Raw genomic sequence first — 25,270 nt, 5'->3', positions numbered from 1 at the left:
TCTCCCGCTCCTCCCACACTCTCTGCTCTGGCCCCTTGCCCTGCTGTCTGAGAATCACGCCTGACTTCTTACTCCATCCATACCTTGCCTCCTGTGCTGCCTCTAATCGATTCAGTTACTAGTCATCCTTCAGGTTCCAGAAACCACCACCTGCCTCGTGAACCCTGCCTTGACTTCACATCGTTTTCTGTGAGTTCCTTTGGAATTCAGATTGGTGCCACCCAACTGATCGCTTAATTAAATGTTGTTTTGCATTTTGCTCGTATGGTATAATCTTCTCTCTCCCACTGCAAGCTTTTTGTCTTCAGATTCCTTCATGGTGCCTAGCATGGGGTTGAAGACATAGTAGTTGCAAATGATACTTCTCAGTTAATTCCCACATTTTATTTTATTTATTTATTTATTTATTTATTTATTTATTTTAAGATTTTATTTATTTATTTGACAGAGAGAAATCACAAGTAGATGGAGAGGCAGGCAGAGAGAGAGAGAGGGAAGCAGGCTCTCCGCCGAGCAGAGAGCCCGATGCGGGACCCGATCCCAGGACCCTGAGATCATGACCTGAGCTGAAGGCAGCGGCTTAAACCACTGAGCCACCCAGGTGCCCCTAATTCCCACATTTTAGATATATTCTTTTGAGTAGGAGGTAATCTTGTAGGTGATCTCCATTTGGTGGCCAAATCTTTCACGTTCCTCAGATGCTCCTCTCAGCTAAAAGGGGAATGTGAATTCAAATAAAGAATGGAGGAGAAAAACATTGTAGCCACACTGCCCGTGAGAAATACCCACTGAGGGCAGTCTCAGTGTGCTACTAAACACTACACTGGGGGCACCTGGGTGGCTCAGGTCATCATCTCAGGGTCCTGGGATCGAGCCCCATGTTGGACTCCCTGCTCAGCAGGGAATCTGCTTCTTCCTCTCCCTCTGTCTGCTGCTCCCCCTGCTTGTTTTCTCTATCAAATAAATCTTTTAATAAATAAATAAACCTTTTAATAAATAAACACTACACTGTAGCATTCAAATTTTAAAAATCCAACATTTTCCGGCCACATACCACTTCCTTACCCACTGCCCACCACAAAGAACTCTATCCCAGAGAATAGCATACATACTTGTCCCCAAAAGTATAAAAATGTGTCACCACCCAGGTATGTCTACAACACACAAGGGATCAATTTGCATTACAAGGAATACCTAGCAAGTGTCAGGAAATCTGTCATGTTTGCTATTTCAGTAGCTTGCAGCTCTGAGTTTCACCCAGAGGCCATTCTATAGTGAGATGGACAGTAAGCACAAAGCCAACTCAAGAGTCCCACATGCCCGTCCTTCAGCGAGCAGACCCAGTGGTCATCAGACATTAATCATCAAGGCCACTACTGCTTTCAGATCAGTGTCTCAGGCTGAGTCATTCTAACCTGCTAGCATGAGAATCACAGACAATGGCAGGTTGGCAGCGGGGGGGTGGGTGGGTGTCTCTTTACCAAAGTCAATGGTATAGACCAGTGTGCACGATATTTATACATGTGACAGCCCATCTGACTCCAAAAAGCATCTTGTGGCAAAAATGGAGACCAAGGTTTATTGTTGATCCTGCTCTTACCCAGCCCCATCTGGCAGCCATATCTTCAGGAGGGAGAGACAAATGGGGTTAAGCAGCAATCTGATTCTGGCAGGTGGTACCTGAGTCCAAAAAACAAACAAACAACCCCGCACAAAAAACGTCAAACCCAAAAAGGGTCACTGATCCTTGTTCTTTACTGTTGTTGAAGTTTACAATTCTAGTAAGCTCAAAACTGTCCTGAACATGGGCAGGGCTTTGCTGCTCTTAGAGTTTTTCTAGATAAGAGAAAGTTTAGCCTGCTTTGTGATACGACCAGTATTCTGAGTAGAACATGCTAACTTTATGGTTCTTGAATACACAAAGGGGGCCTCCCTATCCAGAATGCTGTTTATATGAGCTACCCTCAATTTTCTAAGGCTGTTTTTGTGTTTGAGGCACAATATGGGTGTGGAGTTTGGAGACTTTGAAAGTACACATTTGCACCCACAGTCCCTTGGTCATCCTTCCCATGTTGATACTGTTTGAATGTTGAGGACCACCATCTTGATCACGGTCCTTCATACTCTCATGAAAACACAATCATTTTGAATGTCAAAACCACACGGTCTTTTCTCTGGCACTAGCTTGACATTACTCTTTTCCTGTTCCCTCTTATTCCCAGCAGGTTGTACCCTGGTCTACACCATGTCAGAAGATCTGCTCAGCCCAGCTTCCCATCACATGACATGTGGCAAAATGGGTTTAGTGTCTCCATCAATCAGAATTCAGCAGCACACAGTGGGGGAGGGAAGGAGGTGGCATACCAGTAGAGAATCAGTTTCCTGGGTCTTGGAAATGAGCCATCAGGCAAGAGCTGAAAGATAAGTTGGTCTTTTCTGTCTCTGACTACTTCAGTCTCCTTTGCTCTACTAATCATCTCTTTTCACTGTCACCTTGCCTTTCCAGACTCGACATTGTTAGGTCTCATATAAAAAATCTCATCATTCTTACATCCCTCAGGAAATGCATTCCACTCCCAACCTTTGGGTCTCCATCTCCCAGGCCTAACTAGAATCATTATAGCATCACTAAGCCATTACTCCAGTGCCCAGTGCCACTGCATTCTCTGACAGAAGTTCCTTCTCTTCCTCATGTGATTCCTTCTCTGAGAGAGAAAGAGATTTTTCCTTTTCGGAAGAGAGAAAGAGAAAGAAAGAGATTCTGTCTTTTGAGAGAGCCTAGCCCAGGGCAAGGTAATATCTCTATTAGGCCAGAAGAGCAAGTTGGGATTTTTGGAAAATGTTAAGTACAAATATAATAATGCTCTAGAAAATGTTAATTTTGACAATAACTTCTTTTAGGTCACATGGCTTCATTAGGACTTTCTCACCAAATTACAAGTAGAGAAAAAAATCCTCACATGTATCACATAGCTTGATTTTTTAAAGTTTTTTCTAGTTCATTCTTTTAAAAACATTTTAGACTTGGATTTTGAAAGACAGAGCTGCTTTTCTTCCCTCAAAGGAATAGCAGTGTGCTGTTGCCTCCACCTCCATGTGACATTTCAACTTAGGAACATATGGGGAAAGGAATGAAAATTGTAATTACTATTCAAAATTACAAGAGGAAAAGACTGTTTTAAAATCAACTTTAAATAAAATAATTTAATTATTATTGTTTGATAATCTCTAAACATTGTAAATGTTTTCCATTTACTGTGTGAAAAAGAAATCGTACCGTGTTTTCTTAAGACTAGATACATTTCTACTGACTACTGATATTCATAAATTATATAGCTTTTGAAAGAAACCAAGAGCCCAATGAAGGAACTGATCCACGTTCTCTGCTCCCATTTCTTGGGATTAGGTGACAATCCAATAGAATGTTTCATTGGGGATTTGGTTTTGCTTTCAACAATATGTAGTTAATATTCAGTAGTTAGCTAGTTTAATGGCTGAACATGAATGAACAACTAATTGCAAAAGCCAACACTTGCATGGCACTTACTGGATGCTTGGCACTGTTCTAAGTGCTATCAACACATCTTAACTCATTCAGTCCTCAAAGAACCACCAAAAGGTAGACCACTATTGTTCATGGATGAAAAAAATCTGAGAAGCAGAGAGATGAACTAAAACTAACCCTATATCACAAAATAACTCCATGAAAGGGCCAGGATTCACTCCCAGGAAGTCCTGAATACTATGCTTTAGTGCCAGAATTGAGTTACTATGACTTGTCCCATCAAGGATCCTCTTCCCTGGATAATATGATGAGTTTCCATAGAAGAGGATAGAGGAAAATGGCAGATCATAAGAGGACGTGAATAAAGGCACAGAAAGTTGAAATGATTTACTTACGATGACTCAGAGAAGCAAGCACATTCATAAGTATTATAGTTCCTGCCATTGTGACTTTAGTTTCCTGCTGACAAAACACCCTCTTTCAGCTGCCATTTCTGGACTTTTTGGAATGATTACCAACCAGAAGTAAGTAAGTTTTATGGAACCAGGAACCAGAAAAGGATGTATTCAGAAGCACACAATTCCATTGTAATAGGCACTGTCTAGGGGCCAAACTTTCTTTCACCTTTGGTGCTATTAAAGGCTTGAGGTATGAGTGGATGAAGGAACAATAAATATGGCTTAACACCCACCCAATAAAAAGTCTTGTCACCAACCCACTCCTCCCAGTTCACCACTGCCTAGGGCAAGCAAAGAAACCTGCCCTGGCTGAGGGTGATGAACCCACCAGTAATGGTGGACACCATTGCTGTTCCTGATACTGTCAACTGAGGGTATTGGTAGTCTGAGCCCAGAGCATCTTTTCTGTCTTTGCATTGGTTAGAAATAAAGGGTTGAGGGGGGCCAGTCGGTGAAGCATCTGCCATTGGCTCAGGCCCTCATCTCAAGGTCCAGGGGTTGAGCCCGCAAGGGGGGGGGGGGGCTCCCTGCTCAGCAGGGAGTCTGCTTCTCCCTCTCCCCCTGCCAGTCTCCCCAGTTTGTGCGCTCTTGTGCTCTCTTTCTCCCTCTCTGAAATAAATAAGTAAAATCTTTTAAAAGAGGAGGGAGGGAGGGAGGGAAGGAAGGAGGGAGGGCGGGAGGGCTGAAGAACAGACCCTTGCAGGAGTCGGATTATGCACACCCTCATGGCAGGTGTTTGTTTTGGGCAGTTTGTGGAAGAAATTCCATCACGAGTTCATGGTCTTAGGCATCATAATTAAAACCTACCCACATTTCGTTCTCTGAAAACAGCCTGTCTCATGCTCAGGTACAAAATAAGGCTTCATCTTTGACATGTCACAATCATTTTCAAGGATTTCTATTAAATTCTCAAATCAAAAAGGAAAATGGAGAACCGATTCATTAAGTCCTTTCTTTTCCCTGTCCCTTATCTGATTTGTTTTCTGAAGTGACAGAGAGAAACAATAGTTACTTGTTTGAAGGCTGTATCCAGACTCTAAATTACAAAACAGGACTTATAATCTTAGAGGATAATGATCTGTCCACCTGTAGATTTATTCAGAGTTCTTTGGAGAAGACTGACAAGTAGGGGACTTTTCTTAGAGTTCAGTTTGTCTTACGTTGAGCCCAGTGATTCAAAGCTACTCAGAGTATTTTCCTGAGTCAGGAGCCTTGAGATGAAAATGCCACTACTGTCAGCGAGAACGGTGAGGGAGATCAATACACACTGCCACAGCTGGGGAGCGGAGAAGGGGCGTTAATACAGCACTCTTGCCTACAGAGGACCTTCCAATACTGGACTAATGTGCCTGTGGCAGAACTAAGCGGGGTGGGGGGGGAACCTTGGGGTTTTGTATGTTGCAGTGTTTTACAAATCATACCACCAGGACCTATAACCACAAGGCGGGGGGGGGGGGGCGGTGTGTGCGCCTCGGTGGTTCAGTTGGTTGAGTGTCTGGCTCTTGGTTTGGGCTCAGGTCCGGATCTCATGGACCTGGCAGCAAACCCTGCCTGGGGCTATTGTCCCCTTCCTCCTCCACCCCTCCCTCCCAAAATAAATAAATCTTTTAAAAAAATCATAACGTAGGACTTAACTCCCCTCTCATGACCAGGCTTCCCATAGCCATTTTCACTGCTTTTATTATTTCTTTGGTGGGTGTAGTTGTGGCAAAGGATAAAACGATGAACGTCTGGATCATTTTTGTTGTGTTGGGAAGGCTGTGCCAAGCTGCTCTGACACTGCCGGAATCATGATTTGGCTGGGCATAAATTTATATTGACTTCTTTATAGAGAACTGACAAGTAAGGGACTTTGAAGATTAGTCTTAGACTGCACACAGTAATTCAGAATATTAAACTGAGGTCCCATCTTTTCAGTCCCAACACACTATGTAAATTTCCTTTTCATCGTTAAGTATATGATTACCGGAAGGAACATTTTTCCTTACCCACCCCCAAAGTGGTTCAAATAACAAAAGCAAGAAGTTTAAGGGCATTGATTGCTTCTCCTGCTTTCATATGTAGCCTTTAACATGAGCTGGTTGGGTTTCCGCAAGGGTCAGAAATGCATTCTTTTCATAATGTTCTAAAAGATGAACTCACAGAAGTGCCTTCTTTTTATAGTGTTCTGCAAAATAGACTCATTAACTTTGCTATTATTTCTAATTGATACTTCTAAATGGATACAGTCCATCAAAATCTCCCTGGTAAAAGGGCATATTAAGCGTGGCAGGATGCTCCAGTGTTCGTGCTGAAGGAGTCCATGCATTCAGCTCGTCTCTCCTCTGCATAGCAAAGATGACCTACTCGGCACTGATACTCAGACACCTTTCCTTTTTGGTAGAGTTCTGGTGAGGAGGATCCTCTGGCTGAACCAAGACCATCCACCAAGAGTTCTGCGGTTAAGTGTGATTCCAAACTTCCAGCAATTGACCAAACATCAGTCAAACAGAAACATAAAAGTACTATGACTCCAAGGAAAGTGGAGAAAGCAAGCCCCAGCAAACCCTCTTCAGGTGAGTGGCTGAGTTACTGAAACTCACAAAATCTAAAATCCCAGTATTATAGGTAATGACAACAGTCAGATTGGTGCTGTTGGCTCTACTTAGTGTTCTCCCAGTGGGGACTTCAGGCTTTGGAGGGTCCAGTGATCTTATGCAAATGGTAAAATTCATTTCAGGATAGAATAGCAGGTCAAGGAAGTGTGAATTACGTAGAGTAACTGTTCTCACTGCCCATATTTTCTGACCAATCATTGGCTTTGTGTGGCACTTGCCTAGAATGGGCACTTTTTCATCTTCTTCACCCTTGGGGAGGGAGGGGGTGAATAAAAGGCATTTGGCCCCAGGTATCAAATTTTATGACTCAAGCAAGAGCATGAAGAGAAGCTTTCAAAAGCATCTGAATGCCATAATTTATAGCCAAGAAAGAGAGTAATAAAGTCCTCCAGTTCTGGGGTTGTCCTCTCTGGGAGAAAAGGGGCTTGATAAATCCTCCCTTTTGTGTGATTTGGTAAATAACTCACTCTTTAGCTGCCTTTGAAGCGGAGACCAGTCCTCTGCTTGAGGCAGGAGTGATTTAATAGTATCCAAAAAGAGGATAAATTCAAGTAAAAGCGTAGAGTCCCTCGGGCTCATCCCCATCAAAGCCAACATATGGAGGACAAACTTGATTCCTCTGGGAACAGACTTCGAAGTTGGGGTAACTAAGCAGAAAGGTCTGCCTTCTGCTTACAGTAGAGTGGAAACGATCCAAATTAACTGCCGAGGAATTTGTAAATAGCATACAATTCATTTAAATACAAATCACAACTACTTTCTAATCCTAAATAGCTCTTGTCATGCAACCACCCGTCCAGTTAAGTCTTAATGCATTTTTAGAAAATGGCAGCTTTCCCTCAGATTAACCACCCACATTTTGTTGCTTTAATGAAGTTAAAAAAAAAACCCAAAACCAAATTGACTTCTGAAATGATGTCCTTTCAAGCAAAGCCTGAATTCTTTTTCCTTATTTAATCAGGGGAAAGTATCATCAATACTTAACAACTTCTCATTTTGAAAATTTTTAGTAGAAAGAAAGGTTTTAATTCAGCTGTTTAAGAATGGAATAGAGCAGATAAGATCATTCCCCAAATATTTCAAAATACACATTGTAATTTATTGAACTGGGGATGTTTTTAATAGAAAAAAAATTGAATTTAAGTTCGAATAATGCAATTTCATTCATTCAATGTAATTTCTAGCCTTCTTACCAAAACAGGGTAGCTATTCGCAGGGGCTGCTTTCTCATCTGTGGAGAAAAGTCATTAAGATGTACAGTTGAGGTCCACAAGATGATTTTGGTCTGTGTGATTAATACAGATGCTTCTCTGACTAAGCAAACTCCATATGGAACTTACAACACTGACAAAAGGAAGAATTAATTCACTTTATATTCTATAAAACATCACGTTTGAAGAATTACTAGCCTGGAAAACACCAAGGTTTAGGCAGGAAAGCCAAGTTGGCAGAAAGATATCTATTTCATCAAATGAGGGATGTTACTTGTAGGAAAAGCTTTTGAAAAAGCAGTGCCTTTATTGTCCTCTTAGGACCCTAGACCATGTCCAAGACCCACGCAGGCAGAAGCCGGACTGGGCCCCGGCTGTCCAGTAAGGCTACCAGTCCTGGTGACTGATGCCAGTTGCCACAGAAGCCGAAGCAGTCGCGCAGCAAACTAACAGCATTCGCGAAGCTGGCCAAAAGCAAAGCGTTGGTGTGTTCAGATCCACTCATTTTACATGTGTAGATGCACCCTCAGAGTTCCTTAATTAGCACAGCGAAATGAGAGCCCAGAGACATGGTGAGAATTTAAGCAGAATCTTTTCAGGAAAAGTCTAGTTGAGTGGCGCTAGCAACTCAGGGCGGGGGTTGGGGGGGGAATCAAATGAATACCCTGCTATTGGAGAAAAAAGATGATTTGGGGCCTGAATTATCTGGACACATTGATTCAGTTCACTGGGTGAATTCACAGGTCAGGTTCCTGCTTTCCTTCACCTCTGTAGAGAAATATTTTCCTAAAGCTTTCTGGGGGTGATCCAAAGTCGGCAGTGAATCACCAAACCTTCTTCCCGTTTCAGAACTGGGGTTCTGTGCAGAACTGAAGCATCAAACCCAAAGAAATTCCTTTGCAACATCTATGTCATAGGCTAACCTTCCCCCACTGAGCTATGCTATTGTATCCTGAATACAATAATATAGCTGGGAAATGTGGCCTGCCTTACATGCAAATCTATGTAATGGAAACCCATGACATAAAGGAGATTTTTCTTATGTCCATGTGAACTACCATCTAGAACCCCTAGGTTCTAAGGCTACTTAAAATATAGGAACCAATGGTGCCCTCTACAAATATATTTATAACTGAGAAGGTGTCAGATTTTCACTGGTCTTCACACTCTATTAGAAAGAATTCACGCATTTTAAATTAAGTTTGTGTCTTCCACGGAACTGTTGCTAAGTGAGTTGGCCTGTGATTCTCCATACTATCTCCCTCCATGTAGTGTTTGGCAAGTGCTTTAGAGTCAAAATGCATCTGGCCCCATTTCTTATTTGCTGTGTGGCCTTTGGGCAAGTGACTTCTCTGTGCCTCAGCTTCCTCATCTGTAAAGTAGGGGGTGAAAACAGATCCTACCTGCTGGGACTGCTGTAAAGATTCAATGATAAAACATATGCTCAGCCATTATAATGGTGCCGGATACCATAAGCACTTGGTAAATCATAGCATTATGATCTCTAGAATGTGAGAGTTGTATTCACTAGAGAATGAACTAGAAAACCTGGTTTTCTTTGTCTTAATGTTGTCCCCCGCCTTCCCTCAATCTTATTTCCCTTTACCAAAAATCAGAGTTGTATTCTTTAAATCCTGATATAAATGTAGGTATAGACACTTTGGCTACACCCTGAATTTACAAAGCAAAACACAAAAGGGGAAAAAATGAATAATCAGAAAGCATTCACCAAGCCAGAGATTTGCTTTGTCTCCAAAAAGACATGGAAAATTCAGGCAGTGAGTCAAGACCCAGCTGTGTCTGATGTGCAGTGGATTCAGAAACCCTATTTCATGAGCAAGGTGAACACTGATACAAGGTGGAAGAGAAGCCTAGCAGTGTTACATATTTCTACTTCAGAGTTCTGTTTGGGTCTGTGAGAAGCAGAGCAGTCTGCAGGCCCAGCGAATGCTGGGGGACAGAAAAGTGCAGGGAGCTATGGTGGCCTCCAACTCCTGGACTCCTGCCTGCATCCTAGACCCCACCCAGCCCTAGCCTGAGTTGTAAAGGAGCCACCTCTCCTTTCCAGGACGCATAGAGGCATCCAAAGGCCATTGTGCTGTGGGGTTCTGGCGCCTGGAGTCCTGCAGACCTCTCTGCCTCAGTTCCAGGCACACGGGAAATGAGTGTGCCCTCTCCTGTCACCTAGAGCTTGGGCACCATCTCCTAGTTATGTGCCAGGAAAACGGATCTGGATGGAGTCCTGGAGCCTGCTTCCAAAACCTTGCCCTTTAAAACAAAGCCAAGAGTTCTGAAATTATCCTCACTTATTACGGAGTCCAATGTTAGTCATTACCAGATTCACATTTGTAGGAGTAGCAAAACCTATTCAGCTTAATAATGGCTTATCATGAAGATGTGTTCTTGTAAAGCTGAGAAAGAGCAGTGAATTTAGATTTAAAAAGATAAATATCTAACATAACTTTTGTCTCTTTTGAGTTGTGAAATATTTATTTGTGGGGCAGCCTGGAAGAGAAATTTGAGGCAAATCCCAAATCTTCATAACTTACCTTGCAAATAAATCCTGATGAAGATTTTCTCAAAAGGCCAAGATTAATGAATTTCCAGGCAGGTCCACTGGTGCCCAACAATTTTCCAGGCCATCTGCCCAAGTTAGAAAAAAAGCAAATAAGTGAGTGCTCCCACTTTTATAGAGAGAATCAATTCCCAGTCGTTTATGGTAATGCTTCTGAGACAGTGGGGCTCAGGGACGTCACAGAGTCCAGAATTTGAAGTGCTGGCTCAGAATCCTCCTGGCCTACCACTTTATAGCCCTCTGAATGTGAGCTGGCAACTTCTTTGAACTCAGTTTCCTCATCAGTAAAATCGAGTTTATTACCTACCTCACCAGGTAGACAGGAAAATTAAAATCTTGGGGAGAGCCTAAGCCTTAGGTAAGGTCAGACCCCAGTCCTCCCTCAAGCCTACTCCCACCACCACCTGCTGCTCCAGGGTTGGCATCTTCTTATGAGCCGCTCAACCAAAGTCATTTTAGTATGAAATGTAAGAGAGGTTACAGCTTCACTAGAAAAAATTTTAGGCTGGGTGGTTCAATCAGAAGAGCATGCAACTCTTGATCTTGGGGTCATGAGTTCAAGCTCCACACTGTATGTAGAGATCACATAAGTAAGTAAATAAATAATCTTAAAAAAAAAAAAAAAAAAAAACAACTATTTGATTATCAGTGAGGTCATGTACTTCTCCAGTACCTCTGGGATGTTACAAATCCATCCAATCAGCCCTGCTGTCCCAAGGAGAAAGATACCAGGATGCTTTAATTTCCTCATCCATCACCCATTCATTCTGCACTTTAACATTCTGCTCACTGCATGCTTACCTGTCAGGTGCTGCATGGGTGCCGGGGCCACAGAAAAAATAAAACAAACAGAACCGGTCCTCCAGGGACTCACAGCTTAGTGGGAGGGCAGGACACCATGTCCCTACAAAGGTAAGTTCCACGAGCTTGTGGTCAGGGACAAGTGGGGTGTAATTCCTAAAGGACAGGAGACGTAGCCAGCGGGGAAGGCAAGAATGATGTGCCCCAGAGGAGGTATAGAGTATGCAAAGGCATGGAAGAGAGAGACAAAAAAGAGGGGGAAAGACAGACACATGTCGAAGAATGGCAAGTAGTCTAGGGCCTTGGGCCTTGAAGCATCCCCAGACTATAGCAGAGGCATCACCAGAGAGCTTGTTAGGAATGCAGAACCTCAGGTCCCAGCCCAGATTTACTGAACCTGAACTTGCCTTTAATAAGATCTCTGCAATGTCTGTAGGCACATTTGAGTTTGAGAAACTCTGCTTTAGGAAGTGTAGACTATAAAGCAGACACCCTGTAGGTAGGCAAAGACCAGGTCCCCAAGGGCCTTGAATGTCCCAGAATCAGCCAGAGAGGGGATCTAAGTGGGAAGTGATGCAATTCAACTGGCATTTTTAAAAGCAGACCAACATGGAAAGGGGGCTGCTGGAGGGTGAGGGCAGTCTGACAGAGGCTGAGGCACCAGACAAACTGTAGGTACAGTACACCCAGAGAGAAACAAGGGCTGAGCCTGGATTAAAAGCAGAGGGATTTGGGTCGGGGGTGGGGGGTGGGGTGGGGGGAGAAGGACTGGGCTTGAGAATGTTCAAGGAAGTACACCTGGCAGAACTTGGTGACCCTTGGGTGTGAGGATAAGAAAAAAGGAGGAACAAAAGAGAAGCTGGAGTTCTGGCCTAGGAAACTAGGCCAGTGAAGGACGCCTTTGCCGAGGCTAAGAAAGCAAAAAGAGAGTGGACCACCTTCCGTGAGTGTTGAGTTTGAGGGGCAGGCAGGCTGGCCAGAAAGAAACGCCAGGAAGCACCTGATGATCCAGGTCTGTGGCTCAGCGGAGAGCTCCCGGCCGCCAGCAGGAATTCAAGGGCCTGGAGTGCAAGGGGCCCGAAGAGTGTCTTTCCTGAGAGAGTGTATGGAGCAAGCAGAGATAATGTGGAGAAAGGACAGAAGGACAAGACAATCACAGAGAAACGATATGGAAAGTAGGAGCCACTCCAGGAGCCTAGGGAGGCATTTGGAAATGAAGGAACAGATAATCGCATCAGATTCTACACAGGATACAAGTAAATAAGGACTGAGACACCGCCTCCTGCATTATAGTGGAGGTAATGATTTTCAACTGGATGGTTCGTGGAATGATGGCATTTTAGAATTGGAACTGATTTCAGCTGCACTCTTTCCCAAATTTCCCTGATAAGAATCAGTAGGGAAATACATGATTGAAACGCACATTCCGGGTTCCTATTCCTGACCCAGAGCATCAGAATCTCAGAATCTCCAATAAAGCCGCCTGCAAAACCACGTCTTTAACAAGCACTACAGGTGACTGTCATCATAGAGGTTTGGATACCCATCTCAGAGCCTTGCTTCTAGAACTTTAAAGTTGATGAAAGATATCTGGGGACCCTGAGAAGCTGCAGGTTCTGATTAGGTAGGTTTGGGTGGGCCGAGATTCTGCATGTCTAAGGAGCTGAGCTGGCAGGGGACATCCATGCTGGTGGTCGAAGGACCACCCTTAGAGGAACAAGGCTAGAGAAAACACCTGTCTCATTTTGCAGATGAGGAAACAGGTTTTGAGAAGGTAAGCAGTTGATCCAAGGTGACCCAGCTGGTTCATGGCAGAGCTGAGAAATCTGTCACGCACGAGGGGGTCCCTCTGGATCGTGACTCCATCAGATGCCCACACTCAGCCTCCAGCAAGGCTGGCAGATTAAGTGTGAGGTTAGCGAGCAAATCATTAACTTCACTTGGACGCCTCCCTCGCCCACCTGCTTCTTTCCTCCTTGGTCCCTCTCCCTTTCCACGATCCCACCAGGATCTCTCTGCTTCTTTCTCTTTTCCCAGGCCTCTTCTCTGCAGCAGAAAGGCCAGATTAGGGCATGACCGCCACCTCCTCCTGTGGACAGCTGGAGGACTGGTGGGGGGAGAGCCTTATCTAGGTGAGACCCTGCCAGCCACCGTATGTTGCTGCCAGCACAGCTAATTAGACTGGCTGTGGGAGAGGAGAAGGGACCCAGCGCTTCCACGCAGGAACATGGTGGGGAAAGAACTTTCTTGCGTCTGGCAGGGATGCCAGAGACTATTGGCTGGAACAGGGTGTGATGATGAGGCCATGTCCCTCAGTTAACTCTTCAGTGACTCTGAGATCGAAGCCTGCTGCCGCTAGGACACCTGGACACGCCCGACCGAAGAACACTTTTTGAGTTCTGATTCATTCACAGGCTTTTTTTTTTTTTTTTTTTAATGTCCTTACCCACCGTGAGTGCTGCTTCCTGACTGCTCTTTTTCTTTTGTGCAGGTGACAGCAGCGAGCACCCCCTGTTCTGTGTTGAATATTCCCCTTACTGCTCCGTCTTTGCTTTCTCCCCCGTTCGGCAGCTCAATTCCAATTACTGCTGCCTCCTCCTGCCACTCGTGCCACCTGCCACCCCGGCGGCCCAGGCCCCCTCCCCCTATCTGCCTCCGGGGCCCATTCCCTCTTTCATGAGCCCCCCCTCCTTGTCCCCGGGGCCCGTGCCCGAGTCCCCCGCCACCCTGTGCTACTTCCCCGTCTCCAGCCCCACCCCGGTGGAGACCCCTGTGCTGTGCCTGCCCGGCCCCAGGAGGCCCAGTAAAATTTACCTGGTGTGGTAAGTCGCCCTAGGCCAGGCACACAGCACAGCAGCGGCAGGGAGAGGGAGACGCGAAGCTTCCAGAAGCCAGGTGGACCGGAGGAGGGCAGGGGGACCGGAGGGCGAGGTCACACGACCAACCCAGGGCGGTGAGGTGTGCAGGGGAGCAGGAAGACCAGACACCCGCTGCCCCTTCTCCCGACCTCCTCCCTCACAGCGCCCTAGGAGTGAGCGACCAATAAAATCCCGTCATCTCGCGAGACTCCTTGGATTTCTTCACTCCCGCGTGGGGCCCTTCCGCGTTCCCCGGAAGCCAGGGGCCACGTGACCAGGCGCAAGGCGACGACGCGCAGGTCCCTGCGGTGGGGCGCGGTGGGCAGGGGGCAGGTGCTTCCCGAGGCTCAGGCTGGAACTGGAAACCCCTTGAGAACCGCGCTGAGAGGGGACAAATTAAAGGGCTCAGTCACTGTTTACATTCCCTTTCCTGCCTACTTATTAGGCCCCACATCTCCCCAAATCAAAAATCCCACCTCCTGGGCTCCAAAATAAAACATATTTATGGTCCATAATTATGCTTTAATTAAGATCTCCTCTGGGTATGTGAGACGACGCACGTTTCCAGCACACCCAAAGCGGCGAATAGGCGCGGCCTGTTATTTGTGACTGTTCGGAATGCTGCCTTTTACACCGAGGCAGCACCACGAACGCTTCCCACGGTCTAAAGGAAGCAATACTGTTTTTAAAGAAGACAGCTCTTAGAATCTTGGCACCTCCTAGTCAACGGTGGGGAAGGGGGGGAATGTCAAGGTTTAGGAATTGTAAATTTCTCTCTTTCTTTTCGACGTTGTCTCTCAAGAACCGTGTCTGTGTATGGCAAGTGACGTCAAGGCCTGATCAATGGAAGGAAGCTGGACCGTTATGTGGGCTTGGTTCTCAATCAGCAGGGCCTTGTATAAATATGAGATGACTACCTTTTCCCCCCTCTTTCCTGGTCAAATTAAGAACTACTCCGTCAACAATGACCGTGTCCCAGCATCATCAAGAGAACTAGGGCAGACACGTTTGATCTAAATAGCTATTGGGTTTCTTTTCTACCGGAGCCATCACCTTGCTCAGATAACTACAAGAGGGTATGGTGTAAAGCAAACCAAAGTCTCCCCCAAATTCACTGGCAGACTTCAGGGTGTTGAGTCACGGTAATGAGACTCCTGAACACAATTCTCTCCCTCCTCTGGAAAGCAAGGGGTCTGTCTGTCCTCCTCCCTGAAGAGTGTAAAAGTGTAAATATAACTTGCCTCTTTCTGCTGGTTAATGTATGTCCCATGCCACAGGGAGGACCATCCTGGAAAAGCCCCAGAGGTCTGAAGTTTGGTCCGATTTGGTCACGGGTAAGGGGATTAGGAACCGCAATCAGGGCCCATACAAGCTCTGCAGCTTAGGTTGCCTCATTTGTGACTGCAATTTCAGGTGGTGAAAAAAGAATATTTTGTTAAGAATTTGCTTTTCATAGACTCTAAAGGCATCACAAGGAAGAAGTCAACGGTACAGCTAAATTGGATTACAATCTTTAAGGTCATGACCAAAATGTCTTACTCATCTTTGTGAATTATTACATAGCAAAGGCACATGGGTATTTGTTGAACAGATTATAATAGAAAGGGAGTTGCTGTTTGCCTTTTGGATTTTATAGAAGATTGAGGGAGGGAGTAGCAAGACGTGCACAGCAGTGAAAGCTGCTGAATAGATGATTCTCAACTGATGAAACCTACATAACAAGTTTCTGGTCCAGTCCAGTTCTCTCATGGGAGTGACTTCAGATTCCCAATTAGTCGTAGTAATAGTAAACTGGTTATGGCAGAAGCTACAGCTACCATTTAGAGCAACTAATAAACACCAGACACTGAGTGAGGCCATTTATGTACATTACGGCTAAACTTGGCAATAATTCAGCAAGGTAGGAATATTCCCATTTCACAGTTGTAAATACTGAGGTTCAAATTGCCCAGAGTCAGAGGCTCCTGCCCACACTACCAGCTTCACCGCCAGACCTAGTAAAGTAATTTCCAGGTTTTCAGCTTTAAGACTTTCATTTGCTGAAAACTCAGAGACAAGATGGTAATTTTTGAAAATCATTTAAAAGATCTGGTGCTTTGAAGAAAGACTTTTTTTTTTTTTTTTGGGTAAACAAGAAGACAATATAACCTATTATCTAAAGTCATCTTGGATGTTTAGCACGAGAAAAAGGTTGTTCTACTTTTGGAATCCCCTATAGTAGCTGGGTAGCTGAACACATCTTCGGGAGCCCTACAAATCCCACTAAGCAATGACTGTTTGTCCTACAGGAGACAAGGCAACACAGGCTGGCTGAGACAGGGTCCTCATGCTTAAGGAGCTTACCAACCAGTAGGAGAAAGAAGATGCGTACCTCAGGCAATGTTAGAATATGTAAATGCTAAAGGTCCTAGAAATCCTGAAAGTTCTGGTCAAAGCAGAATCAGAGCAGAGTCAGGGGGGGGAAAAACTGGAAACAGACCTAGGAAGAAACTGCTGGTTAGTTCAGTCTAGGGAAGAAAGGTCCTTGGGGAGGAGGATCACACACCTGTGATATGTGGGCATGTGTGAGGGCGTGGAGAGGGCTGGGGGCATGAGGCTGGGGGCAGTGTAAGTTTCTACTGCACGGGATGTGAAGGAAATGTGAATATTCTGATGGGATCCCTGCTGGAAATCAAAGCACAATCCTTATGCCTTGGGACCTTTGGGCTGGAGCCCTAAGCCTGCTCCTTCCCTGGTCCCCTGTCTGCTCAGTCAGAATCCTGTCACCTCCTGCCCTGTCATCAGATGAAAGGCGGGAGGCAGTTGTCAATGGCTGGGAACTGGGAGGGATGAGGTCCTAGGAGACAAGGGAGAAACCCTTGGTACTGAGGAAGTGTCTCCCTCCCCTCCTCCATGCAGGGTCCTGTACTGTTAAAGCCCCTCCCACCTTCCTCAAGGTTGGGGAAACTGTGTCTCATCACTACCCTCCACTCTCTGAAGAATAGATCCTCAGTTTCTGGAGAACTCTCTTCTCTCCCTTCTGGTCACCTCTCCAGGCTCCACCAACTTGCCCTACATGAGCCTTCACCACTGGCAGCCTCCTTTCTAGCACGTCCCCAATAGAACATGGTCCTCTCTCTCTTAGGGGGCACAGAACCGAGTGCCTTCCCCTTCTGGGGCCCATCAGGAGAAGCAGGGTGTACCTAATCATCGTATTAAACTCAACTTCATGAGCCGCCATGGAGAACTTTCATTCATTTCCTGAATCTGGACAAAAACTATTCACACAACCACAACTGATACTTGGGAACATCAAACCAGTTGTCTTCACGGGCCAAGAACAGCTGCTCTCTCGCACACAACTCAAGGGCCTTCTCAGTTTTACCCACGTTGCCTGCTGGCCATGTCATTTGTGAAATTTCTGAACTGTCCAAGAGGGGATGAGCCAAGCAAATTCTCTTGAAAAGATTTAGTTCAGATAGTCACAATTTGACTAACTGCCTTGTAAACCCAAGAACTTGCAGAGGGGCATGGAAAATACTAGAACTCTTGCCCCAAACTCCACATGCGCTGATGCTTCTTATGCGCAGAAGGAATGTGAGATGATTCAAACCAATTAGCAACCCGGTTCAAAATGGGAATTTTAAAAAAATACTCATTGGGACCTCAACCCACATTAGCATTCCAGCTACCATCTTCCTGTGAGTTTATCATCCAGTACAGTGGTGCATAGCACACAGCCAAGAAAACAGGTATACTTAGCCCGGATGCCTGGAACCTTTTTGGAAGGCCATGTGAGCTGCTAATAAACCACCTCAGGATATATAGAAACAAAATAGGCTGTGATTCAACCTTGGAAGTGCAGTTGGGGAGAGGGCTTTTGTGTGTCCCAAATGCAGATGGTTCTTGACAATGTTAGCAACATGCCCAACCCAACATCTATGAATGGGAAACTAGACACTTCTTAGCGAAAGGACACACTCCCTTATAGACTCTGCATTGCAGGTGTCACAGGTACTCATTCATGGTGATAACGACTTTGCAAATTAGGTATTATTATTTCATTTACTAGGTGGGGAAACTGAGGCTTCAAGAGGTGAAGTGATCTTCCCGAGCTCACACAGCTCCAAGGTCCCAGAGCCAGGTTCCAAATCCAGTTCTTCTCTGACCAGCTGGGCCCAGTCTCTTAACTGCCTTCCCCACTGCTGGGCCCTTTGAGCATTCTTTATGAAAAAGCTGTTTTCCTGTTAAAAAAAAATTAATTATTGAAAAGCTTTTACACCTTTCAGCAGCCCAGGCATCACAGATTTTATCAAGGAAGAGGAGGCCAAACCTGGGGAGACTGACAGTCAGCCCAGAAATGCAGAACCCAAGAGTGCCGGGGGACAGAAGCAGACTGAAGGCACAGGCCCTCAGGGGACCAGGTAAGGACTCGTGGCTCATGCATCTTGGTCCTTGGAGAGAACTGACTTGAACTGTTACCTGGTGAATTCTGTATGGTTTTTAGACACGTGTGCTTTTATGTGGAGGAGACTGTACCTTAAAATGAAGTGCTTAAAAGGTTTTGAAAGCAAACCATTAGTTCTAGTTCCTTCTTCAAGAGGAAGAAGGCTGCCAGGAAAAGGTAGAGAAGGTAGGTAGTTTGTTTTTATTCCTTCTCCCATTTATTCCATTAAGCGTGATTGTGCATAGTTTTAAGTGGAGGGCAGCCATTTGGCCTCTGGAGAGGGCATCTGGGTGGCAGGTGGTGGGGTTGGGGTGGGGAACGAGGGTGGAGAAGCAGTGTGCAACTCTGGGGATATCTCACCTGGCCCAGGAGGGATGGATGGGTGTCTGCGGGTGGCAGGCTGCTCATGTCCCACAGGGATCTTCTCACTTCTGACCCAGGGTTTCAGGATCTCAGTGTGTAAGAAAAAACATCGAAATAAATATATGCTTTATTTCCAAACACTGGTGCATACCCCCCTCTTTCAGGCCTGAGCTTCCTAAGCCATGCTGCTCCACTGACCACATTACCCTCCCCTGTGGTGGCAGAAGACATAGGACCCAAGGAGTCTCCATGGCACTCAAAGAAAGTGACACTGGACAGCCAACCTTGCCGTGGACCTAGTCTTCCCCTTGGAGAAACCACTGAGCATCCCACTTCACCATGCAATGAATGCAGTTGGCTGTATTTTAACATGTGATCTATGCTTTGGTGGACACCTGTAAATATAGGACACTGTAGTGGCTTGGATGGCTTGGAAGTAGGGTCAATGAGAGCATACGTGAATCTATAGCAACCGGATGTCACAGGCTCCTAGTGATCTAACACCTCCTGTTGAGAAGAGAAAACCTGTCTTCTAATTCCTCCAACGTCGTCTTTCTCCTAGCCTTGGAGCCAAGGGCTGATCAAGCAGACACTCTGGATTATAGTTCCCTTGTCTAAAATTCAAGATAATAAAATCTACTTCACTGTAATGCTGTAATAACTAAAGGAAATAATGTATTGATCAGCTCTAGTGGGCACAAATTATTATTAGTTTCTCTCCTGCCATCTCCCCAGTGACCTTAGTAAACCCCTGAATATTATCTGAAAGATGAGGTTCCCCATGCATAGAACATTTCTGAACCCATGAGGTTTCCATACAGTCTTCCGCCTGTACCCAGAAGACATCTTCTGTTATCCTGAAATTCACTGAGAATTTGTCCCAATTTTCTGGTATATATTCAGTTTTCTCTTACATAAGGATAAGGGCTCCTTGTCTTCCCCCAATTTTTTCCTCGCTAGTCTCTAATTTTTCCTCTCACATGCTAAAGTGGTTTGCATAAATCGGAGTAGGAGCCAGATGTTTGAATTGTATCAGGGAGAGATTTGAAGCAAATGTGGCAAAGAGGTAATATATAGAAAGCTCTTACAAATCAATAAGAAAAAAACATGAGTCCCTAATAGAAAAATGGGAAGAGGCATAGCAGATAATTTCATAATAACCTAATAAACATTTGGACAAAAAAAAAAAACCAAAAACCAAAACAAGTTGAATCTCACTAAGTAATATATGGGAATTTGCACGAGAGCAATCTGGCCTCCCAAACTGGCTAAGGTTTTTATTTATTTATTTATTTATTTATTTTTAAAGATTTTATTTATTTATTTGACAGAGAGAAATCACAAGTAGATGGAGAGCCAGGCAGAGAGAGAGAGAGAGAGCCCGATGCGGGACTCGATCCCAGGACCCTGGGATCATGACCTGAGCCGAAGGCAGCGGCTTAACCCACTGAGCCACCCAGGCGCCCAGGCTAAGGTTTTTAAAATAATACTCAATACTGGTAGTGAAATGAGTAGCATTTCCTGGGCACTGTTGTGTCAGATGCTATGCCAAGCCCTTGGCATGAGTTGCTGGTGACACAGCTATGAGAGATAGGTTCATATCCTACCTGTAGGGTAATTACAAACCGGAATTACACAACATCTGTGAAGTCTTTAGAAGGGTCAAATCTTTGATGTAGCAATTCCACGCCTACAAATCTGGTCTAATGAGACACACAGTGGAAGTTGTATGAGCAAGGACATTTATCTTGGGGTAATTTGTAATGGCAAAAACCATGAAACAACTTACATACCCAGGAATAGGAGAAGAGTTAAATTATGATACATTTATGTAATGTATCTTAACCTGTACTTAATATCCTGTTCTCAAAGAATAATTGAATTTAATGGCAGGAGATCATGCTCACAATAAAAAGTTTTAGGGAAAGAAAGCAGGACATAAAGTTGGATGTACCCAAATATTCCAATTTTGGTTTTTTGAAGAGGTAAGGCTAGGTAAGAGAGCTCAGAGTTGTAAATTCAGTGCCATCAGGGAACAGACAGATGTGGCAGGAGAAACACATAACCAGGGCTGTGGGGCCTGAGGTAAACCAGAACATACAGCCTCCACGTGAAAGTGGTTGCCTCAGTGTTCAAAGGTTGAACCAAAGCCCTACATAGGATGAAAATAACCCGGGGGTCTTGAGTTGGCAACCCACCCCTGAGTTCCTGAACAGGAGCAATGGCTATCTGAGTTTTGGACTATGGGTGATTTTGTTTTCTTCATCTTCTGAAAGTTCCAATATTTCTTCAAATGAAGAGCGACTACTTGTATAACCAGAGCAAAAAGTTCAAAGCCTATGGCTCTTGGAATGTAGGAAAACTACTGGCTGGTCAAGCACATAAAGAAGTTTAGATCGGACAGAGCCTGAGGGCAGACAGGGGCCTTTTCTGGCTTCATCTTGTTGCCTCTAGAACATTCCGTCGCACCTCGTTGAACTCCCAGATGTGGGAGGCGCCCCCACTTCTAAGTTGAAGTCCACACGGGGTCCCAGATGCATTCGGCAGAATCTGTAGGGTCTGGTCTATGAATAGTACATCCCAGCATACCGAAGGGGGTGTTTCATCCGAGCCCCAGAGCTATGAGATCTGCTCCCTCTCAGGTAGACATAAGAAATCAGATTAAAATAGAGTAAATATACAATGGTGCCACCTGCCACCTTTAGGGGAAACACGTCAGGAAAGGGTGATTGGACCTTTCAAGAGAAGGCGGTGGTGGTGGCAAAGAGGGTGAAGATGCGTTCCTGGGCTGTGCTGGGACCCGCAGGCATCATCCTACTGTGTTCTGAAGCCAGTGTCCCTGGGTGGCACCCCCATAGCTTCCTTGAAAAAATTGTGGTTCCCGCTGAGTGTCCAGTTCCCCGTTTCAGAAGCTGCCCTAATGGCTCATTTTGCGTTGGTGTCTCCTGAAGTCCAGATTAAACTGGCTCAGGGCAGAGGGGCTGCTACCTGTTCAGGGACAGACCAGAAGATTTGGGTCCCAGCACTGGTGAGCTGATCTCCAAGGCCCTTCATCAAATTCAAAATGAAAAGGAATCAACCAGAGCCTGTGTTTCCAAATCTCCTGTTATCACTTTTTCCACCCGCCCTAAACTATCCAGAGAATTCAGTGGGTCACACAGAAGCATGTGTCCCTCAGACCACGATCCAAACCAGCTCCACTCCTGTACAAGCTGCTCAGAGCTCCCTGGAATTGCTGATTCATCTCTTGCTGGGGTTTCGAAAACCCACGAGGGGCCCGATAGGAGAGCTTAACTGATTTCTGGAAGAGCTGATGAGTAAAAACGCGCACTGTGTCGCTGAGTGTCCCATGCAGTTAACAATAAAAGAGGCTTACAGAGTATTAGGACGTTAGAAGCTGGTGCTCCCCGGGAGGCCCTCAATTAAAGTGAGTCAGTATTGACTTGGCCCTTGGCTCGGCCAGATGCTCTGAGGATTTGCAAATCAAATCCTTGCCTGAGCTAGTACCGACAGAGGCCTTCCCAAGCTGGTGGAGTCCTGTCCCCTCTGTGGGGTGAGTGGCTTTAGAAGCTGAATGACAAGGACAGCAGTGCCTCGTTAGATGCTGCAGGACGTCATGAGGGGACCCGGGCAGGAAGGCCGACGCCAGGAGGGAACAGAGAGAAAACAAAGAGAAATGGAATCAGAGAAGTACTTACAGTGTCCTATCCGCATCGAGAGGGTAAAAAACCGTGAACAGCACACACAGCATCACAATGAATTAAATGGATTCTCATTTTCATGAGGAAATGGAAAGGCCACCCAGTTTCTTAAGGGGGACTCAGGGTAGGGACTGAGAACACCATAGCGTCAGGCAGGCTTGAGTTCAAGTGATCGCACCATCATTTACTAGAAATACGATCTCCAGGAGGCGAGGGGACCTCCCTAAGCCTTGGTGCCCTTGCTTATAGTGTGGTGTGATGTGGTACCTGTTTCATAGGGTTGTGAGGCCCAAATGTGTGTATGTAATGCAGTTAGTATAGTGCCTGGCCCAGTCCGTACACACCCTCAGTAAGTAGTGCTTAATCATTATTTTTATAAGGCAGGTTTTGACCACGTGACTTCACCGCTAGAAATTCCTACTCATTTGGGCTCTTTGCCTCCTCCTTCCTGTACATCTCTTAATACTTTAGAATCAGGGGGTAGGGGGAAGAATTCTCTCATACCCAGAGGTTACAGATCGACTGGGGGCTAATGACAAAGAACAGGTAATGATCTCATGAGAGGGTTATAATTTTTATCACACTAAGCAGTAAATATAACCAAAATCATCAGGGTAACTGGACACCAGCTTCTAGAGCCTCCCCCCATCTGCCAAGGTAGATTATATTTTCCTTAAGATTTTGCAAAGCTGTGTGTGAAGCAGGAGTGTCATAAATGTACGCTGAATGAAACCAGATGAGGAGGCACTGGTGGTTTTCATGGAGGGCTGGTTTTCCTTCTCCATAAATACTGGAATGAAAACCATCATTCGAGAGACTGCCCCATTACCAGCCCTGGCTGACCTGGACTGGACAGTCTTCCCAAAAGCTTCCACAGAAACAATCTGTGTCCTCAGGGTCACCCCGTCTCCCCAGAACCAGTCTAAGCTCCACAAATGTACAAAAGAAAGCAGTGAAAGAAAGCTAATTCTACTGTTGTCCTTTTGTACATCCAGCCGTCCTAACCAAGCATATTTTCTTCTCTAGGCTTCTTTGTTGACTTGAGGGATTCTCAGTGTTGGTGTTAAGGGTCTTTCGTCCATGAGCACCTATAGTAAAACGACAAACTTGTCTTTTCTGCATGCAGATCCAGTAGTTCAACAAGAGGGCCCAATGTGGACAAGTGACACTAAGCTGAAGAGGCCAACTCGAGAGAGAAGAAACTTCGTCTCATCCTCACAGTTAATGACCACGACTGAGAATACCCCTGAGAGAGCCAAAAAAGGAGACCCAAGTGCTCTTTCCCAGAATGAGCTATATCCAAGCCTACGTCAGGCCTTCCAAGGAACAAACAGTCCTCAAATGTTGAGTGAGTCCTTGGGGCCACCACTCATAACCAGCAACCCGGGAGGACCAAGAAGGGCACCATTTAGGTTCAGAGACGAAGACTTTTATTCCATTTTATCATTAAACCCTGGCGGAGACGGTGATGACACTGAGGAAGAGACTCTTGTCGAGGAAGAACTTTTGTTGGCTGGTATGCACCCAACTCGTTCTCCTCCCAATCACAAGAGAAGTCGATTTCTTGGGATATCGGCTACTCAGACCAAAAATAAAAATTTTGAAGAAAACCCTGAAAATTGGAGAGCTAATTCTGTAAGAAGAAATGAGTCCAGTTATGGCTCCTTAAGAATAAGCAATGCAATGGAGCCCGTGACCAAACCGCCGCCTCTTGGGCCAAGGGTGTTTCAAGACCCCGAGCTACCTCCTGGAGGATCTCCTAAAGAGAATGACAGTGGTGACAGTAAACATGAGAACAGCACCTTTCCTTCATGGGACACCAAATCTAGTCTGGATGGTGACCTCAGTGCTGAAAGTGTATTTAGAGATTGTATTTCAATGGAAGACAGGTCTGGTACCCATGATTATGAAAGAGATTGGCATGCCTATCTAAACAGCTCTAGTAATTCTCTTGACTATTTTCTTTCTGGTAGATCAACAGCTCCAAGATCACCAGCGAGTTCATCTTACAACACTCCTGGATCATTAATGCATTCTGCTACGAGAGGAGATACTCCAGTAGACTCGTCAATGTCATCTACCTTAGTTCAGAGTGCAGACTCAGAGGGAAACTCAAGGTTTAGTGTTCGTCGACCACTGTCCCCTATTAGAAATAGGAATCTATTTGTCAGTGCTGAAAACCATAGTTATTTTCCAGTAAACAGTGCACATGAATTTGACGTCAGGGAAGAAGAAGATGTTACTTTAACAAGCCCATTGCAGGGGGCTCCATTATACACAGAAGACCTCTCATTAAATCCTGAAAGCAACTTGTCCTTGGTGGAGTCTTCCACCTCCTCTCCATCAAGAATGAATATACAAGGCCATTTGCATGTGCCCGGGTCCCTTCAAGAAAACATACCCTTTACTTTCTTTGCAGTCTCTGATTCCCCAAATCAAAATGATAATGGAAACGGACTGGCAGTCTCTGCTTTCACAGATGAAAAGGAAGCCATTACGATAAAGGCAGACCCTGAGAAACTCAAGAAATTACAGGAAAGGTGAGGAATTTTCATAATTGGATGTACACACTTTTTAAAAAAAATTCTGAGGCGCCCGGCTAGCTCAGTCGGTAGAGCATGAGACTCTTAAAAAAAATTCTGTGTTTCCCAGGTAGAAATAACCAGTGCCTTCATTAGAGCGTCATGGGAATTTTAAACTCATTAGACAGGCCATTCTTTGGCATTTTAATGTGGCTTATATCGAGGAAATTGTCTATTTTGTTGCTCTTAAGAT

General features: G+C 45.2%; 1 protein-coding gene and 1 long non-coding RNA gene across 5 annotated transcripts in view; one reads left to right on the top strand and one right to left on the bottom strand.

Moving 5' to 3' along the window:
• The window catches only part of MARCHF10 (membrane associated ring-CH-type finger 10), an 85,308-nt gene that overhangs the window by 33,859 nt on the left and 26,179 nt on the right, over window positions 1-25,270 (top strand). For 2 of the 3 annotated variants that reach the window (XM_032321379.1, XM_032321380.1), the window contains 3 exons: window positions 6,347-6,518; window positions 18,274-18,408; window positions 23,622-25,035. In XM_032321379.1, the coding sequence (XP_032177270.1) occupies window positions 6,347-6,518; window positions 18,274-18,408; window positions 23,622-25,035 (1,721 nt within the window). Of the gene's footprint in view, window positions 1-6,346; window positions 6,519-13,638; window positions 14,238-18,273; window positions 18,409-23,621; window positions 25,036-25,270 lie in introns of those variants that run through there. The other variant, XM_032321381.1, reaches the window with a different exon arrangement.
• LOC116577742 overlaps window positions 17,604-25,270 on the bottom strand; it is a 31,460-nt gene continuing 23,793 nt past the window's right edge. Inside the window, exons 4-5 of one of the 2 annotated variants that reach the window (XR_004280596.1) lie at window positions 18,792-18,882; window positions 17,604-18,228 (exon numbers count right to left, since the gene is read on the bottom strand). This is a non-coding gene — a long non-coding RNA (uncharacterized LOC116577742). The remainder of the gene's footprint in view (window positions 18,229-18,791; window positions 18,883-25,270) is intronic. The other variant, XR_004280595.1, reaches the window with a different exon arrangement.

This window comes from Mustela erminea, chromosome 18 (assembly GCF_009829155.1).
Source record: "Mustela erminea isolate mMusErm1 chromosome 18, mMusErm1.Pri, whole genome shotgun sequence".
Lineage (NCBI taxonomy): Eukaryota > Metazoa > Chordata > Mammalia > Carnivora > Mustelidae > Mustela > Mustela erminea.
This window is presented reverse-complemented; position numbering and strand designations above follow the sequence as displayed.